The sequence below is a fragment of the Desmodus rotundus genome, chromosome 12 (genome assembly GCF_022682495.2).
Source record: "Desmodus rotundus isolate HL8 chromosome 12, HLdesRot8A.1, whole genome shotgun sequence".
Classification (NCBI taxonomy): domain Eukaryota; kingdom Metazoa; phylum Chordata; class Mammalia; order Chiroptera; family Phyllostomidae; genus Desmodus; species Desmodus rotundus.
The window spans coordinates 76,525,558-76,548,847 of record NC_071398.1 but is presented as its reverse complement, the minus strand read 5'-3'; the positions used below and the strand labels follow the sequence as shown (position 1 = coordinate 76,548,847).

The 23,290-nt window shown below is 40.5% G+C and overlaps 2 protein-coding genes and 1 non-coding gene across 3 annotated transcripts in view; 1 reads left to right on the top strand and 2 right to left on the bottom strand.

Moving 5' to 3' along the window:
* Positions 1–6,530: 6,530 nt before the first annotated feature.
* Positions 6,531–10,416, bottom strand: TXNIP (thioredoxin interacting protein). The gene is made up of 8 exons (XM_024574689.4): positions 9,893–10,416; positions 9,470–9,542; positions 9,230–9,377; positions 8,919–9,021; positions 8,549–8,805; positions 8,295–8,454; positions 8,020–8,171; positions 6,531–7,888 (listed from the first exon to the last, which is right to left on the bottom strand). Exons 1-8 carry the CDS (start codon positions 10,140–10,142, stop codon positions 7,853–7,855), a joined length of 1,179 nt encoding a protein of 392 aa, XP_024430457.2. The 5' UTR covers positions 10,143–10,416; the 3' UTR covers positions 6,531–7,852.
* Positions 10,417–10,689: 273 nt separating this feature from the next.
* Positions 10,690–23,290, top strand: part of LOC112315745 (Fc receptor-like protein 1) — a 78,762-nt gene continuing 66,161 nt past the window's right edge. The window contains exon 1 of the mRNA XM_053915244.1: positions 10,690–11,043. The gene's annotated coding sequence lies outside the window, so the exon portion shown is untranslated. The remainder of the gene's footprint in view (positions 11,044–23,290) is intronic.
* LOC112318412 (U6 spliceosomal RNA) lies at positions 18,784–18,891 on the bottom strand. Its single transcript, XR_002976210.2, has one exon. It is a non-coding gene; the product is annotated as a U6 spliceosomal RNA (small nuclear RNA).

Genomic DNA, 23,290 nt, shown 5'->3' with positions numbered 1-23,290 from the left:
TGACAACCTTTCAGTTTGTAGGATGATGCCCAACCCACTGAACCACACCAATCAGGGCTCAATTTTACTTTTAAGATTTGGTAGGGAGGTAATTTTTTTATACTAAAACTACATAAATATATTATATAGCGTAAATGAAAATTTCTACTTTTTAAACCTATAATACATACTTTAAAGACATTTCTGACTTGTGACAGTCTACTTTGGACTGCTCGCAGCCCTGGAGAAAATGGTTCACTTTCCCTAATCTTAGGGATCCTTCAGAGGAAATATTTGGAAAGCTCTACTTAGAGCAGAGGTGACCACTAGACAGGTGTGTCAGGCAGGCATAAAGAAAAGAGTTGAAGCAGGTGAGTGTAATGCAACAGGGAGTGGTGAGAACTGGCAAATAAGAGCCTGTCTGGCCCCTTCAGCTCCAGCAGGCTGATGCCCAAATACTGTGTGGGCTCTGTGTTACCAAATAAGATTGCTTTTTCAGAGAAGCCAGAACAGTACATTTTAGTGAAAATTTGGTTTTTAAATGTTTATAACCAATTCAAGTTTTTAGGAAGAAACAGTACAGATTTCTAAATGTCTGCAAGCTGATTCCACCTATGGGCCCCTGGTTTGCTGCCTCTAATCCCTAACATTTCTTTACTTTCCAAAGGAATATGAGGTCCAAATCTGGGATCCCAAATTCTTGGATTCTGTTCCCAAGAGTTGGGGGCAGTGAGGTGCATGAGGTTGCAGGAGAGTTTGGAGCTCTTCTACAGGACAGCTTGGGGAGGTAGAAGAGAAGCCGCTGGGTATCACTGGCAGCCTATACCTTTCTCCTGGGGAGCAAAGAAGGCCCTAGTCACTACCAAACCACCCTTCTCCTGATCTACACTGATGTGGAGCTAAAACCATCTTGTGGTCTGGAACAGAAACCAAAGTTTTGTCAGACTTGGCAGGTGAGTCAAGCATGAAAGTCCAGGAATAAAGAGAAATGGGAGAACAAGAGGCAAAGGAAGGATTAGCTGTGAGTCTGGATAGATGAAGGAGGAAGTCAAAATTTAGACAGGTGAAGTGGAGAGGGAGGGGTCTTTAGCCACAGAACCATACAAGGGAAACACAGTTCTCACGCCCCTGACCTTACCTTCCCTCCCAGCAATTGAAATCCTTCCTCTGTCCATCTGTCCAGGAGGTTAAAAATATTCAAGCTGGACACCCAGCCAGACATTTCCAAGAACCTGTTTACTAACTATTTGATTGACTTGGAGAGAGAGTCAGCAGCTCCATCACCCAATTATGAATGAGAATAGACTTTGCTTGACATCCCAGGACTCAAAGCACTTGGGATTCACAGCTATGTCCCCATGTTCTTCCTCCTCCCATCACTCCATTGCCTGGAGATAACCAATAACTTAGTAGTCAGAAAAATGCCAGCTTTCAGAGTCTGCTCATTCTTTTAGCCTTATATAACAAGCCCACTGGTGAGTACAGCAGGGTCCAGCCAAATGAAAGGTCAGGACAAAATAGGAATAGTCTAAATAGGCTAAATTGGGCCTCATCAGTGGGCTCACCTCTATTGTTGTTGGTTTGTTTTTTTTTTGAATCTTCACCTGAGGATATGTTTATTGATTTTTTTTTTTTTTTTTTTAGGGAGAGAATGAGAGAGAGAGAGAGAGAGACATTGATATGAGAGAGAAACATAGATTTATTGCCTTCCATAGGCACCCTGGCACCCCAATCAAGGGTGACACCCACAACCTTTTGGTGTATGAGCCACCCAGCTAGGAATTGCTTTTCTTTTCTCCTTCCTTCCTTCCTTCCTTCCTTTTTCTTTCCCTCCCACCCTCCCTCTCTTCCTCCTTCCTTCCTTCCTTTTTTTTTTTTTTTTCCAGCCAGTTTGTGCTTTATTGATGCCTGGATGCTCAGGCCTTGACCACAGTGGATATAGCTGCTCCTTCTGCTGTTTCTTGGTCTTCAGGTTCAGCTTCATGCTTGTTGAGTTGGCAAGGCTTGTCTTGGGCTGCAGATCCAGGGGCTTGTGCTTCTTGCCCTGGTAGAATGTCCCAAGGTTCTCTTTCTGAATCTGGTTAATGACAGTGAGAACACAGGCAATGCATTTTTGAACAACTCAGATCTTTAGAAACTTTAAAAGCTGGGCCACCTGTCACTTTGGTGATGCACAGGTGGGACAGCTCCACCCTTGTTGCTGCAAAGGTCTCAAGCCTTAATTTTTGCCATGGCTAAACAAGCCACCATCACCTTCCACTGGTTTTTGTGCTGCTTAGTCTTGTCTACCTTAGGGGAAAAAAATCTAAGGAGATGCAATATCTTTAAATAAGGAGTCTGAAAATACTTTGTAGTGTCCACATTGCATATCCAGCACCCTTTGTTCCTCAGTTTATCACTCCAAATGGTAGATAGCTTTCTTCCGGAGTTGTATACTAAAAAGTTAAGAAAGCTCAGTTAATTTCCAGGTTTCAGAGGCTTGAGAAGCACACTGAAATTATGAGAGAGAAAACACTTTGGCTCCCAGAGCTATACCAAGAGATGTTAAAGGTGTGCAGAAGCCCTGTCCTGGCCTGGGGATGGGAATTCCAACAGTAGGCTACCTGTCCCCTACCACAATGAACTCCAGGCTGAGTCAGCTTCTATACACTGACTTCTTCTCAGACTGTTTTGTTCCCCAAACACAGAAAAGGAATCAAGAGGAAGAAAGAATGGCCTTACTTCTGATAGGTTAAAGAGGAAGAACAATTTTTGGGACATGGCTGGGAATGAACTAATGAAGGTGGCAGTGGTGGTGGTGGAGGATATGCTTCCTTTGTATTTTAGATAATAAACACTTTACTTGCTATTGTTCTAACATCTCACATACATTTTTAAAATCTTCACAATAATCTTCTGAGATAGGTACTATTATTATCTCCCATTTTACAGGTAAACAAGCACAGATGTTAAACAAGTTGCTCAAAGTCATACAGCTTAGTAAGTGGTGGAAGTAAGATTTGAATTAAGAAAGTTTGTACCTAGAATATATATTTGCTTCATTACCACACTATATGAGCAATTTTCAACCTTTTCATCTCATAGCACACATAAACTAATTACTAAAATTCTGTGGCACACCAAAAAATACATTTTTTGCTCATCTGACAAAAAAAATGGGTATAATATTGATTCATTCACACCCAATGGCTATTGTTGTGTTGGTTGTTCTTTTTTTATTTAACAATCTAAGGTACAAGATATCAGTGTCTGCATGTTTTAACAATTCTTGTGGCACACTGGTTGAAAATCACCGCACTATGTACTATTGTATCCCAGTAGAAACTTTAATATGACCTTTTTTCTTTTCTTTCCTTTTGATTCAAAATAGCATCCTGACTCACCTGTTTCTTTCTCCCTTGCAAGACACATCCCTTAATTATTAAGCCTTCAGGACGATGAGGTTCTGATAATCTCTAATGTAGATCAAAGTAGAGATAACATCTAGGCCTCAGTTGTGTTTCTGATCCAGGCCCAGAAAGGACAATGCAATGCCATGGCTGACACCAGGACCAGATACTGTGATCAACTACCCTCTACCCTAGTACCAACCAATTAGTAAATGCCACAACTTTGACCATGACCCTCTCTTAGTCACCATAATTGATATTTTCTCCTATATAACCCAACCCCTGGAAACCATGGGGAGCCAGGTCTTTGAGCATTAGCTAACCTGTTTCCCAGTGAGGACCACTTCCTAAAAATAAATGCTTACTTTCTTTGTTGCAAAGTCCTGCCCATGTCATATTGGGCTTTGATGTATGCAAATGAATGGACCCCTTCAGTACAGTACAGAACACTATTTCTCCTTAGTATCATAGGAAGGCTAATCCTTGACATCTTTTTTTAGGCTATAGATTTATCTTTTGGGCCAGGACCTGTGGCCCTGGATCTGCAGCCATCTCTGAGAAGGAGTTTTTCAGACTAGGAAATAGAGGTGGATATGGAGCAGAACAGAGAATGGAACAAAGGTTTCTGCTCTCCCACTCCAGAACTATTGAGGTCGGGGTGCTTGGGACAGGGACTGGACCATTGAAGGGGCAGTAAAATATTTTCCTTATCCACCTTATGCATTCTATCATTTAGAGATGGTCTAACAAAAGAACACCAGAAAAATGTCTGTACGCTGTTGGAAGAACTAGACAAAAGTTGCTCCTTCACCCCACTTCACATCCTTCAGCTACCATGTGATTGTTTTTGTTGACCAGATGCTTGGTCAGATCCTCTCCCCACACTTTTGCCTCCCAATGCCTCAATCCAAACTACTACATCCTTGTGTTTCCAGTCTGTTCAGAGGTATCAAGATAGCCAAGGACGCTGCTTGGTAAAGTACCTGCCCTTGTTCATTTTACTTTCTTTAGCTTTTTCTTTAGATAGCTTTCTTTCTGCCTTCTCTCAATTCTTCCTATACCACATTGGACCTAATGAATATATGATACTAAGAACTGGATCTCCTCTAATGGCTATACACAGAAGTTATAGCACTTTAAAAATTAAAAGGCGTATGAAAAGAGCATGGGAAAAGAAGACCCAAAATATCTGCCTACTTCAGTGGAGAAACAGCTGGGCCAGTACCCAGGGAAATATACTTAAGTGAACATACATACAGTAAATGACCTGAGGTGAGGTAGAAGTTGTGTGTAGAAAGCGAAAGCAAGTCCATGGGGGATTTTTATGCTCCAAGGGAAGGGTGTTTTTTCCGGGTGAACAGCAGTAGCTACCTATTTCCTTCCTCAGATTTTACCACACTGTTTAATATGGTAGTTTCTAATCACATGGAGTTTACTACATTTAAATTAAGTTTAAAATAAAAATTCAGTTCTTCAGTCACAGTAGCCACATTTCAGAGCTCAATAGCCGTGTGTGGCTGGCTAGTGGCTATCATATTAACACAAATACAGAACATTTCCATCATCATAATAAGTTCTATTGGAAGTGCTGGATTTGAGGTATGAAGGAATCAGGAAGGGATGCATACATTCTGGCTCTTAGAGAATTTTATCTCTAGCAGACCTGGGTATGTTATCTACCTACTCCCTGTCATCCCCTTCTCAAATTAGTTACCAGTAGCAAGATGTGTACACAAACAACTGAGTTTTGTGCTCCCTGGTCTCTTCATCCCTTAGTTCTGCCCTCTGACTTGCTCTTGGTTTTTGTTCCAACTCTCCAGTCCCTGGAGAACCAGCTGCAGTAAAAACTTTTCCATCAACTTTGACCTAGTTTCCTGGTCACAGACTTGAAAAAGGGAGGAGCCAATAGATTCTTGAATAGTTAAGGACACAGAGGTAAGAGTAAAGGTGAGAGTCACAGTGGCAATAGAGAGCTAGACACCTTGGTAAGGAAAAACAAAAGAGCTAGGAAAAGAGGAAGAGCTGATAAAGAAAGACGGACACAAAGACTGAAATGAGGAAGAATCTTTTCAATTTCACTTTCTGTTCAATTTACATTGACTTCACGGATTTCCAGAAATCTGAGGTTTGGAATTAGTACGTAGAGGTCCACAGTAAAGCCAAACCCCAAATAAAGGCCAGGACCGGATCTGTCTACAAAAGTTTAAATGAGCCAGAGATCAAAAATACATTAACCCCTGCCATTTCCGGGTTTCTCATCCTACTTGCTCCTTTAGGAACAATAAAAATCATTTCAATTAGAGGTGGAATTACGTGGTCATCTATTAATACCCTACAAGGAAGAAATAGGAACTGCTGAAGCACACATCGTAACAGATGAGGGTGGGGGATGAGGGTGGGGTTGAATATTCAGCGAACATTTACTGAGTTACGATTATGTGCTTGGATAGGTACTGTGCTACAAACTGCAGAGATAAAAAAAAATAGGAGCAGCCTTCCAAAATTTAATACAACTTCTAAATCCTTAAGTCCTAAACAATTATTCTTGTCTTCTTGCATGTAAACCAGGTTTACACTGGGAAACTATGATGAAGCCAAATTATAAAATATGGGAACAGAAACCTTTCCTACCAAATCCCGTCAAAAGACCTCACTTCCCTGGATTTCAAGAGCTCATCAAAAAATTCATGCACTCCAAAATGAAGAAATAATGATTAGCAATGGATACAGAAAACTAGCTTAGATCACCAGAAGATCCCAGTCATTTCTATTATTTTTTTAATTTTATTTTTAAAGAGAGGGAGAGGGAGAGAGAGGGAGAGAAACATTAATGTGTGGTTGCCTCCCGGGGACCAGGTGCACAACTCAGGAATGTGCTCTAGACTGGGAATCGAACCGGTAACCCCTTGGTTCGCAGGCTGGCACTCAAATCACTGAGCAACACCCCAACCAGGGCCCAGGTAGTTCTTTATAGAATTGGAAAAGGCTAAATAGAGCTCAAATTTCTTCCCTCTACACCTTTCCAAAACCACACTCTTATTCAGTAGGGTCAATAGGTAATACTCTCTATGGGGTTTTCAAGAATGAAATGTGAAGCAGGGAGAAACACTCCTTCAGGCAGTTTCTAGTAAGTTCTCCGACACCATCTGACAGACAAAACAGTTTTTGCCATTAAAAAACCTTTATTTTGTTTTTTTACAAATACCCCTACTTGGGGTAAAAATCCATATGGTTAAGTACAAAATATATAGTTTATCATACAAAAAGATACACAATTTAAAAAAATTAATCCACCTTCAGCCCACACACTTTCTCAGAAAAGGGTGGAGCTCAGTGCTCTAACACAGGACAGAACAAAGTGCTAAAGGCCGTAGTGAGAGAGGGGCTGTTAACATCCCCCATCTCCTAACACTGGTTAGGAAAGGGAGGCCCTGGGGGCTTTTGTGAAGACCTGCCTTCCAGTTTCTCATGGCAATCTCTGAAGGCTCTCATCAGTGTTGGGGGATCTTGATTTAGTGTTTTTCCTTAGGTATGAGGAAGTAATAGTGGGCAAGGCTGATAGCAGTAACCTTTCTCATATGAATGTCAGAATTATAGAATTCTGTACACTAGGATGAAATCTCAAAAGTAGTAAGTAACTTTTTATTTGTCCTTGCGCTTATCCATAAGGACATAGTAGACCAGTTTTAGCTTACATTTTGATAGAAAAAGAAAAAAAATGACAGAAACTAAGGTGCTAAAGACATTCCCTTAGAATCAATTCCAAGGACTCACATGAAAAGAGAAACACATTCTCCCACATTTTCAACAGGAGAACACAGTGCAATAGGCTCTAAAAATGGCTTTTAAGACCTTTGGTAGGGCATAGTTACTAATGCTTTATGCCAGATTTAAAGTACATTCTTAGCAAAGACAACCTTAGAGCTTCTTCCCTTTAATTCACATAAGAGGCTCTTCAAAGTCCAGACCAAATCAGCTCTGGAGGGCTTTTTTCCTTCCTATAAATGTACAAATAAAGGACAAAAATAAAGAACCCCCCTTTCCCAAAGTTTTGAATATGATTTTTTTTTTTCCGTTTTCATTTTCCCAATTTGCTAAATTGGCTCTGTTCCACACAGCACAGAACTCAGGATCTGATATCATTATAACAATATCTATATTCTCCTCCAAAAACACCTTGGTGAGACCATGCCAGGAGGCCATTTCTGCTGAATATGCCTCAATTTTCAAGATTTGAGAAAACAGGATGGGCCTACGTTTTTCTAGTTTTAAAACCCATCTAGTAAACACCCTGAATCACATCATCTCACTGGCTGAGGATGTACACGCACCCCAGGAGATTGCCTGCTGGTCACCTCCTATACTGGGGAGTCAGAGGCTGGAGTGGACCCAACCCCCAATGTAGGGACTCTTGAGTCTCTGAAGAGTCCAGGAAGAGATGAAAAGGAACAAGTAGACACGGCTACTTCTTTTCTTCCACATGCTCACTGCACATTGTTGTTGAAAATGCAGGGATCTACCTGGGAGGAAGAAAGAAAAGACCATTTTAAATTTGGGTAAGAATTAAAAGAAAACCCCACTTTAGCAATCCAAGTCAACTTCCTATAGAAGACTTAGGACAAAGACAGTATGGTAAAATGACAATTTTTACCTCAGTATAAGTAGGAGGTGGCATGAACTTGAACTCAGGAGCATACATAAAAATAGGGCTGTCTTGAGAACCATCTGTGTCATCTAACAGAGGAGTGGTAGGGCTCTCTAATCGGTGGTCTTCAGGAATAATATCCATATAGCAAGGAGGAGCTAGAGAGATGGGGAAAAAAAAACCAAAAAAATAGGAAACCTGGCCCAGAAATGCCTGACTTTCACAATTTTACAAACCCAACCAGGTTGGACAGTTAAGACAAGACATTAGGTCTGACCCACCTTCAGGAGTATCAGGGATGTTTAGATCCACCCAACTCATCTCAGAGCTGGTTCGGCTGGCCATACTTGATGTCCGGCTACTCAGACTTGAACTGCTGCTGCCAATTACCAAGGGTAGGTCAAGAATGACTTTCTTGGAACCAGGGACACTAACATAGATCTAGAAAGGAAGTTAGCAGTTAGACTAGAGATCTGGAGAAAACACTACTGCAATTTAGACATATGAACAACTTTCTCCAGCCTCACCCACTCACCAGCAGGAAATATTCAACTCGAAGAATATTGCAGCCCAGGATAGAAGGCCTGATCTTCTGTACCCGAAGGCTCTTGCCACGCCATGATGCACAGGTTCCAGATATAATATGATTGCCTCTAACAGAGGACAACTTCTGCGTGAGCACCTTGGTCTGGCCATTGGCAAGGTAAGTGTGGCGGGCTACAAGGGCTGCTTTAGGAACAATGATTCGGGAACATGTATTCTCAAAGTCAGCATGGATGTAAATCTCATCGCCTAAAAATGAGAGACAAAAAGTACAGTTATGACTTTTTTTCTGTTCTTGCCTCTAATCCCAAATCCACAAGTTCCTATTTTGTCAGTCTATTTTTTAAGGACTAGGTTTTTACCTTCACAAAATCCTTTTCTGTCAATTCGGGCAGAGACAGACACCCGCCCATCAGGAATGAACATGCAGGAAACTTTCTTCTCCTTTTTAGCAGACACTGGTGCCTATGTAGAATGGGGATTAAAAGCTGTTGTGAGAATTTCTAGAGATCCTTTCTCTGCTTCTCTTTCCACTCCTTAGCTAGAGAAGGCAGCTTTCCCTCCCTTGATGACTTATGACTTGATTCCCTGAGGTACTTCCAAATCTAAGGCCCAAGACATGTGGCTTTCACCCCCAAGACCCAAGGTAATAGAATCTTAAAATGAACCTCACCATTAAATCAGGGGTATTGATATCCACTACATCCATCACTTCAAAGTTTTTCTTTGTCTCTTGAGTTGGCTGGCTGGGGCGATCAAGAAAAGCCTTCACCCAGTAATCTACACACCCATATTTTCCTTTGAAAGATGTTCCTAAAGGCCTGTGTCAAGAAAAAAGAACAATTTAAAAAATATTCTCCAAGATCAAAGGGGAAGATAGAAAAATCCAAAGATGTATTTAATTTATACCTACCCCTGAGGAAGCTCAAAGCCAAACTTGTATTCATATTTGTTTCCAGGTCTCATGATAACCATCTCATTCTCACCTGAAGGGAGAGAAAAGTGAGTAGGTGTTAGGTTTCTTGTTACACCTGAAATTCATCCGTGTGATAAGGAATTCTTGGCGAGTTAAGTAACTTAGGCATACAAAAAAACTTTAATTAGCTAAGGAAACATTCCGCAGAACTACCTTCACATCAGGCCACCACAAGAAACTGGACAAATTGACCTTTTTTAAGGGGGTTGCAAATTGAAATGTAAAAAGGTAGGGCTGCAACACCAAATTCAAACCACTCAACCAAAGCAACTTAGAATACTTAGAATAGGATCCATTTATTCGGTTCATTTCTCTTCTTAAAACAGCTTTCAACCTCCGGCAAAGAACTGGGCGACTCACCTGCTGGCTGGTCCTCCAGGAGAAGCGTGTCTTCGTAGCGCAGATACTCCAAGGTCTGTTTGCATTGCTGCGATCCCTGCATCCAGAGGACTTTGGCCACTCCGGAAGCTAGGACCCTGACAGCTTTGACCCGGGTGACTTCACACACCTCCACTATCACCCGGCCAGCTACCTTGTCCCCACTGCCATACACCTTGTCAGGGTCGCTAAAGAGCACCTCAAAAGACTTTATCTTCTTGAACATCACCATGATTAAACTGGGTTGGCTCAAAAGTTAGAAATGGGGGTGGGAGGAACAAAACTCTAAATCCAAGGACCCTCGGGAATAATTTCCCTTTTCAGAAGACTCAACAATATTTGAAAAGATGTCAAAACAATTTAAGCTGTTGGTCACTCCGAAGAATTTCAAGAGAAAAACAAGCTCTCTCGTTTCCTCTTAAAAGCTGAAAGAGCGCTCCAGGTCTCCGCGAGCTGGTTTACCAGAGTTAAGCCACAGCTACGAGAAGATAATTCCAACCGAAAACAGGAAACTGCTCTATATAGTAGCCGGGGCTGGCAGGGCCACGCGAGCGCTAGCCCTGGATGCGCGTGCTACCCTCGTGCACAGCCCTCTCATTGGCTGCCCAGTCCTTGTTTACCAGGAGACTGGCCAATCAGAGAGGTTGCAGCAGTGCGTGGACACGGAGTGCTCCTGGCGGGGAAAATGGTGGTTGTGCCCTGCTGCCTCGCGGGGAGGGGACCGAGAGGGAGGGGCGGGGGGCGGCGGGCTGAGAAGCGGCCTCCCTTAGGTTCGGAGGGAGGAGCACCTCGCTGACCCTAAAAATGCATCCAGGGCCAGTGGCTTTTGGGGGGCAGGTGAAGACGCTTCTGGGCTGGGAGCAGTGTTTAGACATAAAAGGAAAATGTGCTCGTGAGGGAATTTCTTGACACGCCTTAGCCAGGGCAATTAATTTAGAGAGGTGCCTATTTATGCACAAGTGACAAGCCGTGTGAAAAACAATCCCGGAGCTTTAACGATACATTAGGCGTTACTGTTCAGGAAGACCCCCTTTGTCTTTCTACTGCCCCACATCTCTTAAAAAACAACAACAAAAACAAAAACTGTGAAGGCAAGTAGAACTTGTCACAATCAAGTCCGTATTGGGAAACAGGTATGTGTGGCTGATTGGCCTTTTCCCTCTTTTCAGACACTGGGGGCTCCCCGCTCTAGGCTCCTGGCGGTTGGCCTGTGCTGTCCCTCACGACTGACCGCCCCCCCCCCCCCCCCCCAGTTTGTTCTCTCCGTTCTCTGGAACGGAAATAGTAAGGGTGTGTTCACATCCTGTTGCTTATACCTTCACTTACTCACTTTTTACCTGCGAAGTCGGGGAACACTTTGTGTTCCCCCAGCTACCTCATGACCTCTTTACTAAGGTGTGTTCTTTAGGTTCGGATTGTCTTTCCTTCCCTCCCTGCTTTTTCAGGAAAGGGGCAAAAAATGATGCTTCACTCTTTTTCACTTTCTTTTTTAATTACTGTCGCTCTCTCTTTTTCTCTCTCTCTTTTGTATTTATTCCCTCTCCAAGTCATTTAGCAAAGGTCTGTACCCGAATCTGTAGCTTACACTCCTCCCAGCCTTCAAGTTAGTTAAAAGCAGGAAAGTTCTCTTGTTTACAACTGAAGTGTTAGTGGATGAGATAGTCATATACCTGTTTGAAGGAAGAATTTATCTTTTAAAAGTTCCTGACCTGTTTGGAAACTGGTAAGAAAGGAAAGGGAAGACATGTCATCAGAACATATGTTCAAATTAAAGGAGACCCTGAGTCCTCATTCTGTGTTGTTGTTTGACATCCATCAGATGGATCTTTCCCTAGCTGGCCGTGAAATGTCTTAAGAGTCGACTCCTGAGAACTTATTTGTAAATATGATAGGAAAAACTTGTATGCAGAGTTACAGGGATTCTTCTCCCTTTTCTTTGATTCCTGGAAACTGCCCCCCACCCCCATCCATTCTGGTTCCTGTGTGGTGCTGGAAAGAGGAAGATGATGTTCCCAAGACTGAGATGGGGAAGTAAATAGGAAGCACTAGATTGTACAGAAGTCCTACCCTAGCAGCAGAAAGAAGGCTATTCATTGCTGTTAAGAATCCTCCTCCTAAAAAAAAAAAAAAAAAAGAATCCTCCTTCTTCTTCCTCATACCCCCTAACTGGGTTGACATCCTAAGGCTAATAAGTTACAACTCAACCCCAAGAATCAGACATCAAGACTGTTGGAAACACACACACAGAGCATCAACTCCTACGAACAAAAAAGGGAACATTTTGATCCTTGAGGTGTGTGGGTTTGAGGTGACACCCTGTTCTAGAAAGTTAACCAATGAGGCCTGAGTTGTTTTGGATCAGTCAACAGTATTCACCGAATTATCTGGAGCACTAGAAAGTAATTTTTAAAATTCAAAATTATGGTTCCTGGGAGAATTTTTAGTTTGATGGTAATGAAAGTACATAAAATGAAACATCAGAATGTTTCTCTTATAAAGAAATACATGAATCAATATTGTCAAACAGTATGTGTTGTATAAATAGGTAAATTCAGAGGGGATGGGAGAGTGGGTATTAATAATTAGGGTGGTGTTGATTTGGGCACAGCTATGAAGTACTGAAATTTTTAGTTTTAAAAAATCTTAGTATTATTCTCTCTTGCCCTAAGTTTCTCTCTTGGGCTGTAGTTTCTTCCTTCTTTCTCTTTCTGCAGTACTCAGTACAGGCCACTTGTTTACTCTGTTATCCCTGGTTTCCCTTAAATGCCAAAAAACTATTTCACTTGGCAGAAGCTGTTCACCAGGCCTGTAGCCAAGGCATGTGCTGAAGTGGAGTCCTGCTGGACAGGGTTGTTTATGACCTTTCACTTAATAGCCTGGTGTTCTGACAAAATCTGCCCCCTGATGATTCTTTCTCAGTTCTTGGGTGGAAGGAAGAAAAAGTCTTCTAAATTCCTGTCTTGAAAGCAGGGTGCAAACACTTGGGAGAAAAAGGGCAGGTACAGGAGAAACAGCAAAGTGGGGCTAAGTCGAGCAGTTTTGCAAGTTAGATCATCTTTACCTGCTCCTTCCCCACCCTCTTCAATTCCAATGCCAACAGGAAACAAAGTGGTGACTGTTGTTTGCTTTGCTGGTGGTGGTTGAGAGGTAAGGCCAAAGCTTTAGGGCACCCTCAGCCCTCCGTTACCAGTCAATTTTTTAACCTCTGCCATGACAAACATTTAAGGACTCTAAAAGACTCCTACTTCCTAAAGCAAAACAAACCCCTTTCTTTGTCCTTTTTTGTTGTTGTTGTTCAGATACCATTGTCCCATCAGATACCATTCTCTTATAAAGAAATACATGAATCAATATTGTCAAACAGTATGTGTTGTATAAATAGGTAAATTCAGAGGGGATGGGAGAGTGGGTATTAATAATTAGGGTGGTGTTGATTTGGGCACAGCTATGAAGTACTGACATTTTTAGTTTTAAAAAATCTTAGTATTATTCTCTCTTGCCCTAAGTTTCTCTCTTGGGCTGTAGTTTCTTCCTTCTTTCTCTTTCTGCAGTACTCAGTACAGGCCTCCTGTACTGTTGCTCTCCTGTTGCTCTCCTTTGCCCGCTCCCAAAAGACAATCATCACCTCATTGTTCTTGTCCATGGGACCTTTGTACATGTTCCTTGACTAGACACTTTCTTCTCACCCCTCCTCTCTGGTCACTGTCAGTTTGTTCTTTATTTCCACATCTCTGGTTCTGTTTTGTTTGTTTGTTTTGTTCATTAGATTCCACTTATAGGTGAGATAATATGGTATTTGTCTTTCACTACCTGGCTTATTTCACTGAGCATAATACTCTCTAGTTCCATCCATGCTGTTGCAAAGGGTAGGAGCTCCTTTCTTTTTTCTGTGTAGTATTCCATTGTGTAAATGTACCATAGTTTCCCGATGGGCATTTAGGCCATTTCTAGCACTTGACTATTGTAAATAACACTGCTATGAACATAGGGGTGCACAGAGTGTTTTAAATTGGTGTTTCAGCGTTCTTAGGATATAATTCTGTAATAGAAACAACCCGCTCCTCTGGGGTTTTTTACTATGGTTCTTCTTTGCCCACTGACGCATTAGGAACTGTGGCTCTCAATGCCAGAGTTTGGTAAAAAGGAAAGGAATTATTTATTTAAAATTTATGTAGGTTTACAGTAATGGCAGAATGTCGCCATTAAATCCGAAAGTCCCTTTAAAACACAAACACACACACAGTCCTGCCTCCCCTTGCCCAAACAGGCCAGTCAGGGATACCGTATCTCAGGAAAAAGAAGTCTGTAGCTGAGCCAGACTCCTACCTTAATCTAAAACTTCATCCTCATGGGGGGCTGGTGGGAGTCCTTCTGCTTTCTTTCTAACCTTTGAGAGAGCGCTCTGTATGGCTGCTACATCTTGCTTTCCTGCTTCCTAAACTGCCTGGTCAATAGAGCTCCCTCTCCACTCCCAAAACCACATGGTTAAGCACCCCCACATGGCTGCTGCGCCTCAGTTTAAATCCTGGCACGGATCTTCCTCCATAACCCTATTTCTGACTCCTCCCACAATCAGCTACACCTACTAGCACTTTCTTGGTTGCCATAGTTGGTCCGGACAGGCACGGCTCTGTGGTGTGGAGTAAACCACCTCCAAGCTCTCCTGTAGGCACTGTAAAGGAGGTGAGGGGTAGAGCTGCCTCCCAGCTATATCACGGGTCAAAGTCATGCATTTCTCCCTGGATCTCTGCAGGCTTTGAAGCTAGCCTGCTGTTACTGATATGCAAAATAACTCTCAATCCCTGTGCTGCTGCTTTTCCCAGCCCCCAAGCTAGGTTTGTGGGGGACCCTGGGGCCTCTCAGCCTATGCCCCGTTAAGCCTACACTCCGTTACAATCCCAGCAGTGGAATCGCTGGATCAAAAGGCAGTTCCATTTTTATTTTTTTGAGGAAATTGTATACTGTTTTTCATAGTGGCTGCACCAATCTGCATTCCTACCAGCAGTATACTAGGATTCCCTTTTCTCCGCAACCAACCTCGCTAGCACTTGTTTGTTGATTTGTTAATGATGACCATTCTGACTGCTGTGAGGTGGTACCTCATTGTGGTTTTAATTTGCATCTCTCTGATGGCTAATGATGTTGAGCATCCTTTCATATGCTTATGGACCCTATATATGTTTTCCTTGCAGAAGTGTCTGTTCAGGTCCTCTGCCTATTTTTTAATTGGATTGTTTGTCTTCCTGGTGTGGAGTCATGTGAGTTCTGTATATATTTTGGAGATCAAACCTTTGTCCAAGGTATCACTGGCAAGTATATTTTCCCATACAGTTGGTTCTCTTTTCATTTTAATGATGTTCTCTTTAGCCATGCAGAAGCTTTTTATTTTGATGAGATCCCATTTGTTTACTCTTTCCATTATATGCCTTGCCCTTGGGGACTTATCAGTGAAAATATTGCTGCATGGGATATGTGAAATTTTATTGCCTACATTCTCCTCTGGGACTTCTATGGTGTCATGATTTATATTTGAATGTTTTTATCCATCTTGAGTTTATTTTTGTGTTTGGTGTAAGTTGGTGGTCTAGTTTCATTTTTTTTGCATGTAGCTGTCCAGCTCTCCCAACATAATTTGTTGAAGAGACTATTTTCACTCCGTTTTATATTGCTGCCCCCTTTGTCAAATATTAATTGACCATAGAGACTTGGGTTTATTTCTGGGCTCTCTATTCTGTTGCATTGATCTACATGTCTGTTCTTATGCCATTAACACTGTTTTGATTACAGTGGTCTTGTAATACAGTTTGATTTCAGGTATTGGTTCCCTCCTACTTTGTTGTTCTTTCACAGAATTGCTGCAGCTATTCGGAGTCACTTATGGTTCCATATAAATTCTTGAAATGTTTGTTCTATATCTGTGAAATATGTCATGGGTACTTTAATAGGGATTGCATTGAATCTATAAATCGCTTTGGGTAGTATGGACATTTTGATGATGTTAATTCTTTCAATCCATGCACATGGTATATGCTTCCATTTATTTGTGTTTTCCTTAATTTCTTTCTTCAGTGTTGTGTAGTTTTCTGAGTATAGGTCTTTTATGTCCTTGGTTAGGTTTATTCCTAGGTACTTTATTTTTCTTGTTGCTATAGTAAATGGGATTTTTTTCCTGATTTCTGTTTCTGATATTTCATTGTTGGTGTACAAAAATTCCTTCAATTTCTGAATATGGACTTTGTATTCCCCTGTTTTGCCAAATTCACTTATTAGGTCGAACATATTTTTGGTGGAGTCTATAGGGTTTTCTATGTACATTATCATGTCATCCGAAAACAATGACAGTTTTACTGCATCCTTTCTAATTTGGATGCCTTTTATTTCTTTTTCTTGTCTGGTCGCTGTGACTAGAACTTCCAATACTATGTTGAATAGAAGTGGTGAAAGCAGAAACCCTTTGCCTTGTGCCTGATCTTAGGGGGAAAACTTTTGGTTTTTGCCTGTTGAGTATGATGTTGACTGTAGGTTTCTCGTATATAGCCTTTATTATGTTGAGGCATGCTTCCTCTACTCCCACTTTGCTGAGTGTTTTTATCATAAATGGGTGGTATACTTTATCAAATGCTTTTTCAGCATCTATTGATATGATAATGTGATTTTTATTTTTTGTTTTGTTTGATGTACTATGCTATTGATTTGCAAATATTGTACCATCCTTGCATCCCTGGGATGAATCCCACTTGGTCATGGTGTATGATCTTTTTAATGTATTACTGGATGTGGTTTGCCAATATTTTGTTGAGGATTTTAGCCTCTATGTTCATCAGCGATATTGGCCTGTAGTTTTCTTTCTTTGTTGTGTCCTTATCTGGTTTTGGAGTTAGGATGATGCTGGCCTCATAAAAAGAGTTGGGGAGTCCTCCCTCTTCTTGGATTTTTTGGAAATAGTTTGAGCAGAATAGGGGTTAGTTCTTCTCTAAATGTCTTGTAAAATTCTCTAGCAAACCTATCTGGCCCAGGGCTTTTATGTGCTGGAATTTTTTTTTATTACTACTTCAGTTTCACTAGCTGTTATTGGTCTGTTCAGGCTTTCTGCTTCTTCTTGATTCAGTTTTGGAAGATTATATGTTTCTAGAAATGTGTCCAGTTCACTCAGGTTTTCAAATTTCTCAGCATATAGTTTGTGTGGTATCAGTTGTAATTTCTCCTCTTTCATTTCTGATTTTATTTGGGTTCTCTCTCCTTTTTCCTTGATGAATCTGGTTAAAGGTTTGTCAGTTTTGTTTATCTTTTCAAAGAACCAGCTCCTTGATTTATTTATCCTTTGCATTGTTCTTTTAGTGGATGTTTTTTAGTTCTGTTGTGATCTTGGTCATTTCCTTCCTTCTACTCACTCTGGGCTTTGTATGTTGTTGTTCTTCTAGTTCTTCTGGTTGTAGGCTTAGGTTGTTTATTTGAAATGTTTCTATCTTTTTTAGGTAGGCCGGTATTGCTAGCAACTTTCCTCTCAGGACTGCCTTCACTGTGTCTGATAGGTTTTGGTTTGTTGTGTGTTCATTTTCACTTGTTTCCAGAAACTTTTTGATTTCTTCCTTGATCTCATTGTTAACCCATTCATTGTTTAATAACATGTTATTCAGGCTGCATGAATTTGCCTGTTTTTGAATTTTTTCCTTCATGTTTGTTTCTAGTTTTATGCCATTGTGATCTGAGAAAATGCTTGATATGATTTTAATTTTCTTGAATTCCTTGAAGCTTGTTTTGTGTCCTACCATATGGTCTGTGTTTGAGCATATTCCATGTGCATTTGAAAAGAATGTATATTTTGCTTCTTTGGGGTGAAGAGTTCTGAATATATCAATTAAGTTCATTTGATCTAGCATGTTGTTCAGTGTCACAATGACCTTGTTGATTCTTTGTTTAGAAAATCTGTCTGGAAAAAAATAAAAAGGAAATCTGTCCGTTGTTGACAGTGGTGTGTTAAAATCCCCTATTGTAAATGTGTTGCTGTCTACATCTTTCTTGAAGTCCTCCAAGATTTTCCTTATATATTTTGGTGCTCCTATGTTGGGTGCATGTATGTTTACAATGTTTTTGTCTTCTTGATGGATTCTACCCTTGAGTATTATGAAGTGTCCTTCTCTGTCTCTTTTTATGGCCTTTGTTTTGAAATCTATTTTGTTTGATATAAGTATTACTACACTGGCTTGTTTTCCTGGCCATTTGGTTGTAATATATTTTTTTCCCAACCCTTCACTTTCAATCTGTGTAGGTCTTTTGTTCTGAGATGGGTCTCTTGTAGGCAGCATATATGCGGGTCATGTTTTCTCATCCATTGAACTACCCTATGTCTTTTGATTGGAGCATTTAATCCATTTACATTTAAGGTTATTATTGATGAGTGCTTTTTCATTGCCATTTTTCCTCTTTGTACCTGTGTTCCCCCCTCCCCCCCTCCTTTGTTCATTTTCTTAAAGCAGTCCCTTTAGAATGTCTTGCAGTACTGGTTTGGTGGGAGTTTATTCTTTTAGGCTTCTTTTCTCTGGGAAACTCTTTATTTCACCTTCCATTTAAAATGAGAGCCTTGCTGGGTAGAACAGTCTTGGTTGCAGGCCTTTGCTTTTCATTACTTGGAATATTTCATGTCATTTCCTTCTGGCTAGTAATGTTTCTATGAAGAAATCTGCTGCTAGCTTTATTGGAGCTCCCTTGTGTGTTACTATCTGTTTCTTCCTTGCTGCTTTTAAGATTCTCTATTTGTCCTTAAAACTTGGCATTTTAATTATGATGTGTCTTAGGGTAGGCCTCTTTGGGTTTATCTTGATTGGGACCCTCTGTGCTTCATGGACTTGCGTGACTGTTTCTCTCATCAAGTTTAAAATATGGAACACTTCATGAATTTGCGTGTCATCCTTGTGAAGGGGCCATGCTAATCTTTTCTGTATCGTTCTAATTTTTAGTATATGTGCTGCTGGAGCCAGCACCTTCCTTTGTCTTTTTAACCACTTCTGTGACCTCCACAAAGAGTAAGCTTTCCTTTTACTCTTAACCATCACCCTTTACCATTTTCTGTAGGGAATGTCAGGTTAGAAGCTAATAGAGGTTTGAAAGAAAGTGGAATTGAGACTGCCTGTGTGTGCATGCACACCTCCAACTCATAGATAAATAAGAATACGTTAATAATTGTAGAGCATCTTGAGTTCAAATGACTTTTTTTTGTCATTTATTGAGCACCTGTAATTGGCCAAGTACTTTGTATAATTATCTCAATTATATTTCATTTATAAGTTCATCTGTTATCTTGTACTGGAAAGGACTTAAGGTTAGATTTCATTTAATTCCTACAATAACCCTGTGACTCAGGGTTGATTAAGTCAAGCTCAAAGGGTTAAGTAATTTTCCTGAGGTCAACGATTTTGTAAATAGAGCAAGAGCTTGAACCCAGGTGTGTCTGACCTAAAGTGCTGTTTGTATTAATGCCCTATCCCATGTGTTGTCCTGCCTCTGAGGGCTTTAACACATGATACCTTGTTTGATCTCTCTGTAAAGGATTCAGGGCAAGACATAAAACTTCAGAGTTAAAGGGGTTTTGCAGGTTTTTTTTAAAACCAGTTCTCTTATTACATTTAAGTCACTTGCCCTAAGACATATAGTAACTGGTGGAAGCACTCCCCAAACACAGGATTCTTAATACTAAATCTAGAGTTGTTTCTAGGAGGCTTTGTGAAGGTGATTTTTTTTTTTAGTTTAGTTTTAATTATTAAAAATACCTTAACTGGCCTAGCCAGGTAGCTCAGTTGGTTGGAGCATCATCCCAATACACCAGGTTAGTGGGTACTATCATATGTCAGGGCCCATGCAAGAGTAAACCAGTGAACGCAGGGATAAGTGAAACAACAAAAATAGATGTTTTTCTCTTTCCCCTGCTTTCTCTCTCTCTGAAATCAATAAATATTAGAGAATTTTATTATATTTTATTGATTATGCTATTACTGTTGTCCCTTTTTTTTTTACCCTTTATACTTCTTTGCCCTGCATCTCCAACTCCCCCCACCAACATTCCTTAGTTCATGTCCATGGGTCGTACTTATAAGTTCGTTGGCTTCTCTATTTCCTATACTATACTCAAACTACTCCCTGTATATTTTGTATCTACCAATTACGCTTGTTATTACCTGTACCTTTTCCCCATTCTTCCCCTCCCCCTCCATGCTGATAACCGTCCATGTAATCTCCGTTTCTGTGTTTCTGTTCCTATACTAGTTGTTTGCTTGGTTAGTTTTAATTTAGTTTTTTTTTTTTTTAGGTTCAGTTGTTGATAGTTATGAGGTTGTTGTCATTTCACTGTTCATATTTTGATGTTTTTATTTTTCTTAGATTAACATTTCGTATAATAAGGGCTTGGTGATGATGAACTCCTTTAACTTGACCTTATCTGGGAAGCACTTTATCTGCCCTTCCATTCTAAATGATAGCTTTGCTGGATAGAATAATCTTGGATGTAGGTCCTTGCCTTTCACGACTTCGAATACTTCTTTCCAGCCCTTTGTTGCCTGCAAGGTCTCTTTGGAGAAATCAGCTGATAGTCTTCTGGGAACTCCTTTGTAGGTAACTGTCTCCTTTTCTCTTGCTGCTTTTAAGATTATCTCCTCATCTTTAATCTTGGGTATGTATTTATGATGTGCCTTGGTGTGTGCTTCCTTGGGACCAACTTCTTTGGGACTCTCTGGGCTTCCTGGAAGTCTATTTCCTTTGCCAGATTGGGGAAGTTCTTCTTCATTATGTTTCAAATAAGTTTTCAGTTTCTTGTTCTTCCTCTTCTCCTGGCACCCCTATGATTTGGATGTTGGAATGTTTAAAGTTGTCCTGGAGGTTCCTAAGCCTCTCCTCGTTTTTTTGAATTCTTGTTTCTTCATTCTGTTCTGGTTGAACGTTTATTTCTTCCTTCTGGGCCACACCGTTGTTTTGAGTCCTGGTTTCCTTCCCTTCACTGTTGGTTCCCTTTATATTTTGCTTTATTTCACCTTGCATAGTCTTCACTTGTTCTTCTATTTTGCAACCATACTCAATGATTTCTGTGAGCATCCTGATTACCAGTGTTTTGAACTCTGCATGTGATAAGGTTGGCTATCTCTTCATTGCTTAGTTTTATTTTTGGAGCTTTGATCTTTTCTTTCATTTGGGCCATATTTTTTTTTTTTTGTCTTGGCAAGCCTGTTATGTTATAAGGGGCAGAACCTTAGGTATTCACCAGGGCGCGGCAACCCAGGTCACTGTGTTGTGGTGCTGTGTCTTGGGGAGGGGTCAGAGATGGAACAGTGCTGCTTGGTGGGCTCTCACCCTGCTTTTAGTCACTTCCCTCACTACCCACAAGCAAATTGAGCCCGTCTGGTGCTGATTCCCAGGTGGTGAGTTTGTGTATGTTCTAGGACCCTGTGTGTCTCTCCCAACAAACTCTCCTGTGAGACTGGCAGTTTCTCCCGCTGCTGCAATCCCCAGAGGTTTTTACAGCCAGAGGTTTTAAGGCTTTATTTCTCCACACTGGAACCCTGGGTTACCCGGTCTGTCTTGCTCCCTAGTTGTTCTTCCCGGTTTATCCCCATATAAATGTGGGACTGCCCAGGCCTACAGCCATTATCTCACTTACTCGGTTGTCAGCTGCCACCTCCCACGTGTCCTGTCCACCCTGGCTGTCTGCCTCTGCCCCTCCTACCAGTCTGGAGAAAGTTTCTTCTTTAACTCCTTGGTTATAGGACTAACATGTTAGTCCTATAACCAAGGAGTTAAATCTTCTGGCAGTTCTGGTTCTTCTTTGTTTTTAAATTGGTTGTTGTCCTTCTTCCAGTTGTGTGAGGAAGCAAAGCATATCTACCTACATCTCCATCTTGGCCGGAAGTCATCAAAAAAATTTTAAATGTTTTAAAAAAAATACTTCATTTGAACAGTTTGTTGTTTGCTGGAGATGGTGATTGGGTGTTTGGGTGAAATGGATAAAGGAAGTGAAGAAGAATAAACTTCTGGTTATAAAATAAGTCATGGTGATGTAAGGTATAGTATGGCAACTATAGTTAAAAATACTGTATTGCCTACAGTATTTTTTTCACAGTACAGTGAAATTTGCAAAGAGAGTAGATTCTAAAAGTTCTCATCACAGGAAAAATTTTGTAATTATGTATGGTGACAGATGTTAACTAGACTTACTGTGGTGATCATTTCACAATATATACAAATATTGGATCATTATGTTATATACCTGAAACTAATATAATGTATGTCAACTATACCTAAAAAAACCCCCAAAACACCTCATCTACAAGAACACGTTTCATGCTTATTGGGTCTATTTTTTCTACTTAGTTGAGGAAAGTTGCAGATACAAGAGTTGGCCAACTTTAGGGAAAGCATGGCAGAGGAGATTAATTAATTTGTTTAGATCTATTGCTGAGTCATTTCAGATATTTCTTGAAGTTGCTTTAGCATATACATTTTTTTCCCCTTCTCATACTATCACCCCATCTGTTTTCTTTCTTTTACTATCAAATTTCTTAAGAGAATAACTTATACCACTTTCTTTGTTGACTAAACTTGTCCCTTAGTAGCCTGGTTTCTCCTACCACTGAAATATTTTTTTCAAGATTTCGTAGGAAACCATAATGGTTTTTTAGGCCTTATTCCCCCTGAAGCCTACATAATTTGGAAACTGCCATGTCTTAAAAATGTAAAGAATCCTCTTGTCTTTTGGAGTTTATCCTTTGCTAGCAATTTCTTTTTTTGTGTGACTCCGGAAAGCTTTTCTTAAGGGCTTGTCTTTGGCGCCTCTTTTTTTTTTCTTTAAGTTTGCTTTTCAGTTCACACATTTGTACATCACTCATGTAAAACTCTATATAATGCCTTTAGTCTGTCTCCAAATTTTCAGCTGGCATCTCAGATTTAATTTGCCCACTATGGAATTCATAATCTTGCCCCTGTGCTCAAGGTTCTTCCCCTTGTTTCTTTTAATGGAATTGTCACACATTCCCTTGATTTTCAAGGCTTAGAATCCAGGAACTCCCTTTGATTCCATCTTCTCAGACATTCACTATATCCAGTTAACTGCCAAATTCTATAGAGGCCATCTTTCTAGTGTTTCTAAAGCTATCTCTTATTTTACTTTCGACACTCTGGTTCATGTCCTTGTTTCTTTTTTCTATATAATTTTAATAGCTTTTAACTGATATTTATACTATAGACTGTGACTAAATTAATCTATCAAAATTGAGTTTATGTCTTCCTATGAGGCTCTAAAACCCATTGTTTAAAAATCAAATTTATATGCTTTGACCTGGCATTTAAAAAGCCTTCACAAATTGGCCTCAACCAAGCTTCCAGTCTCATTTCTGACTT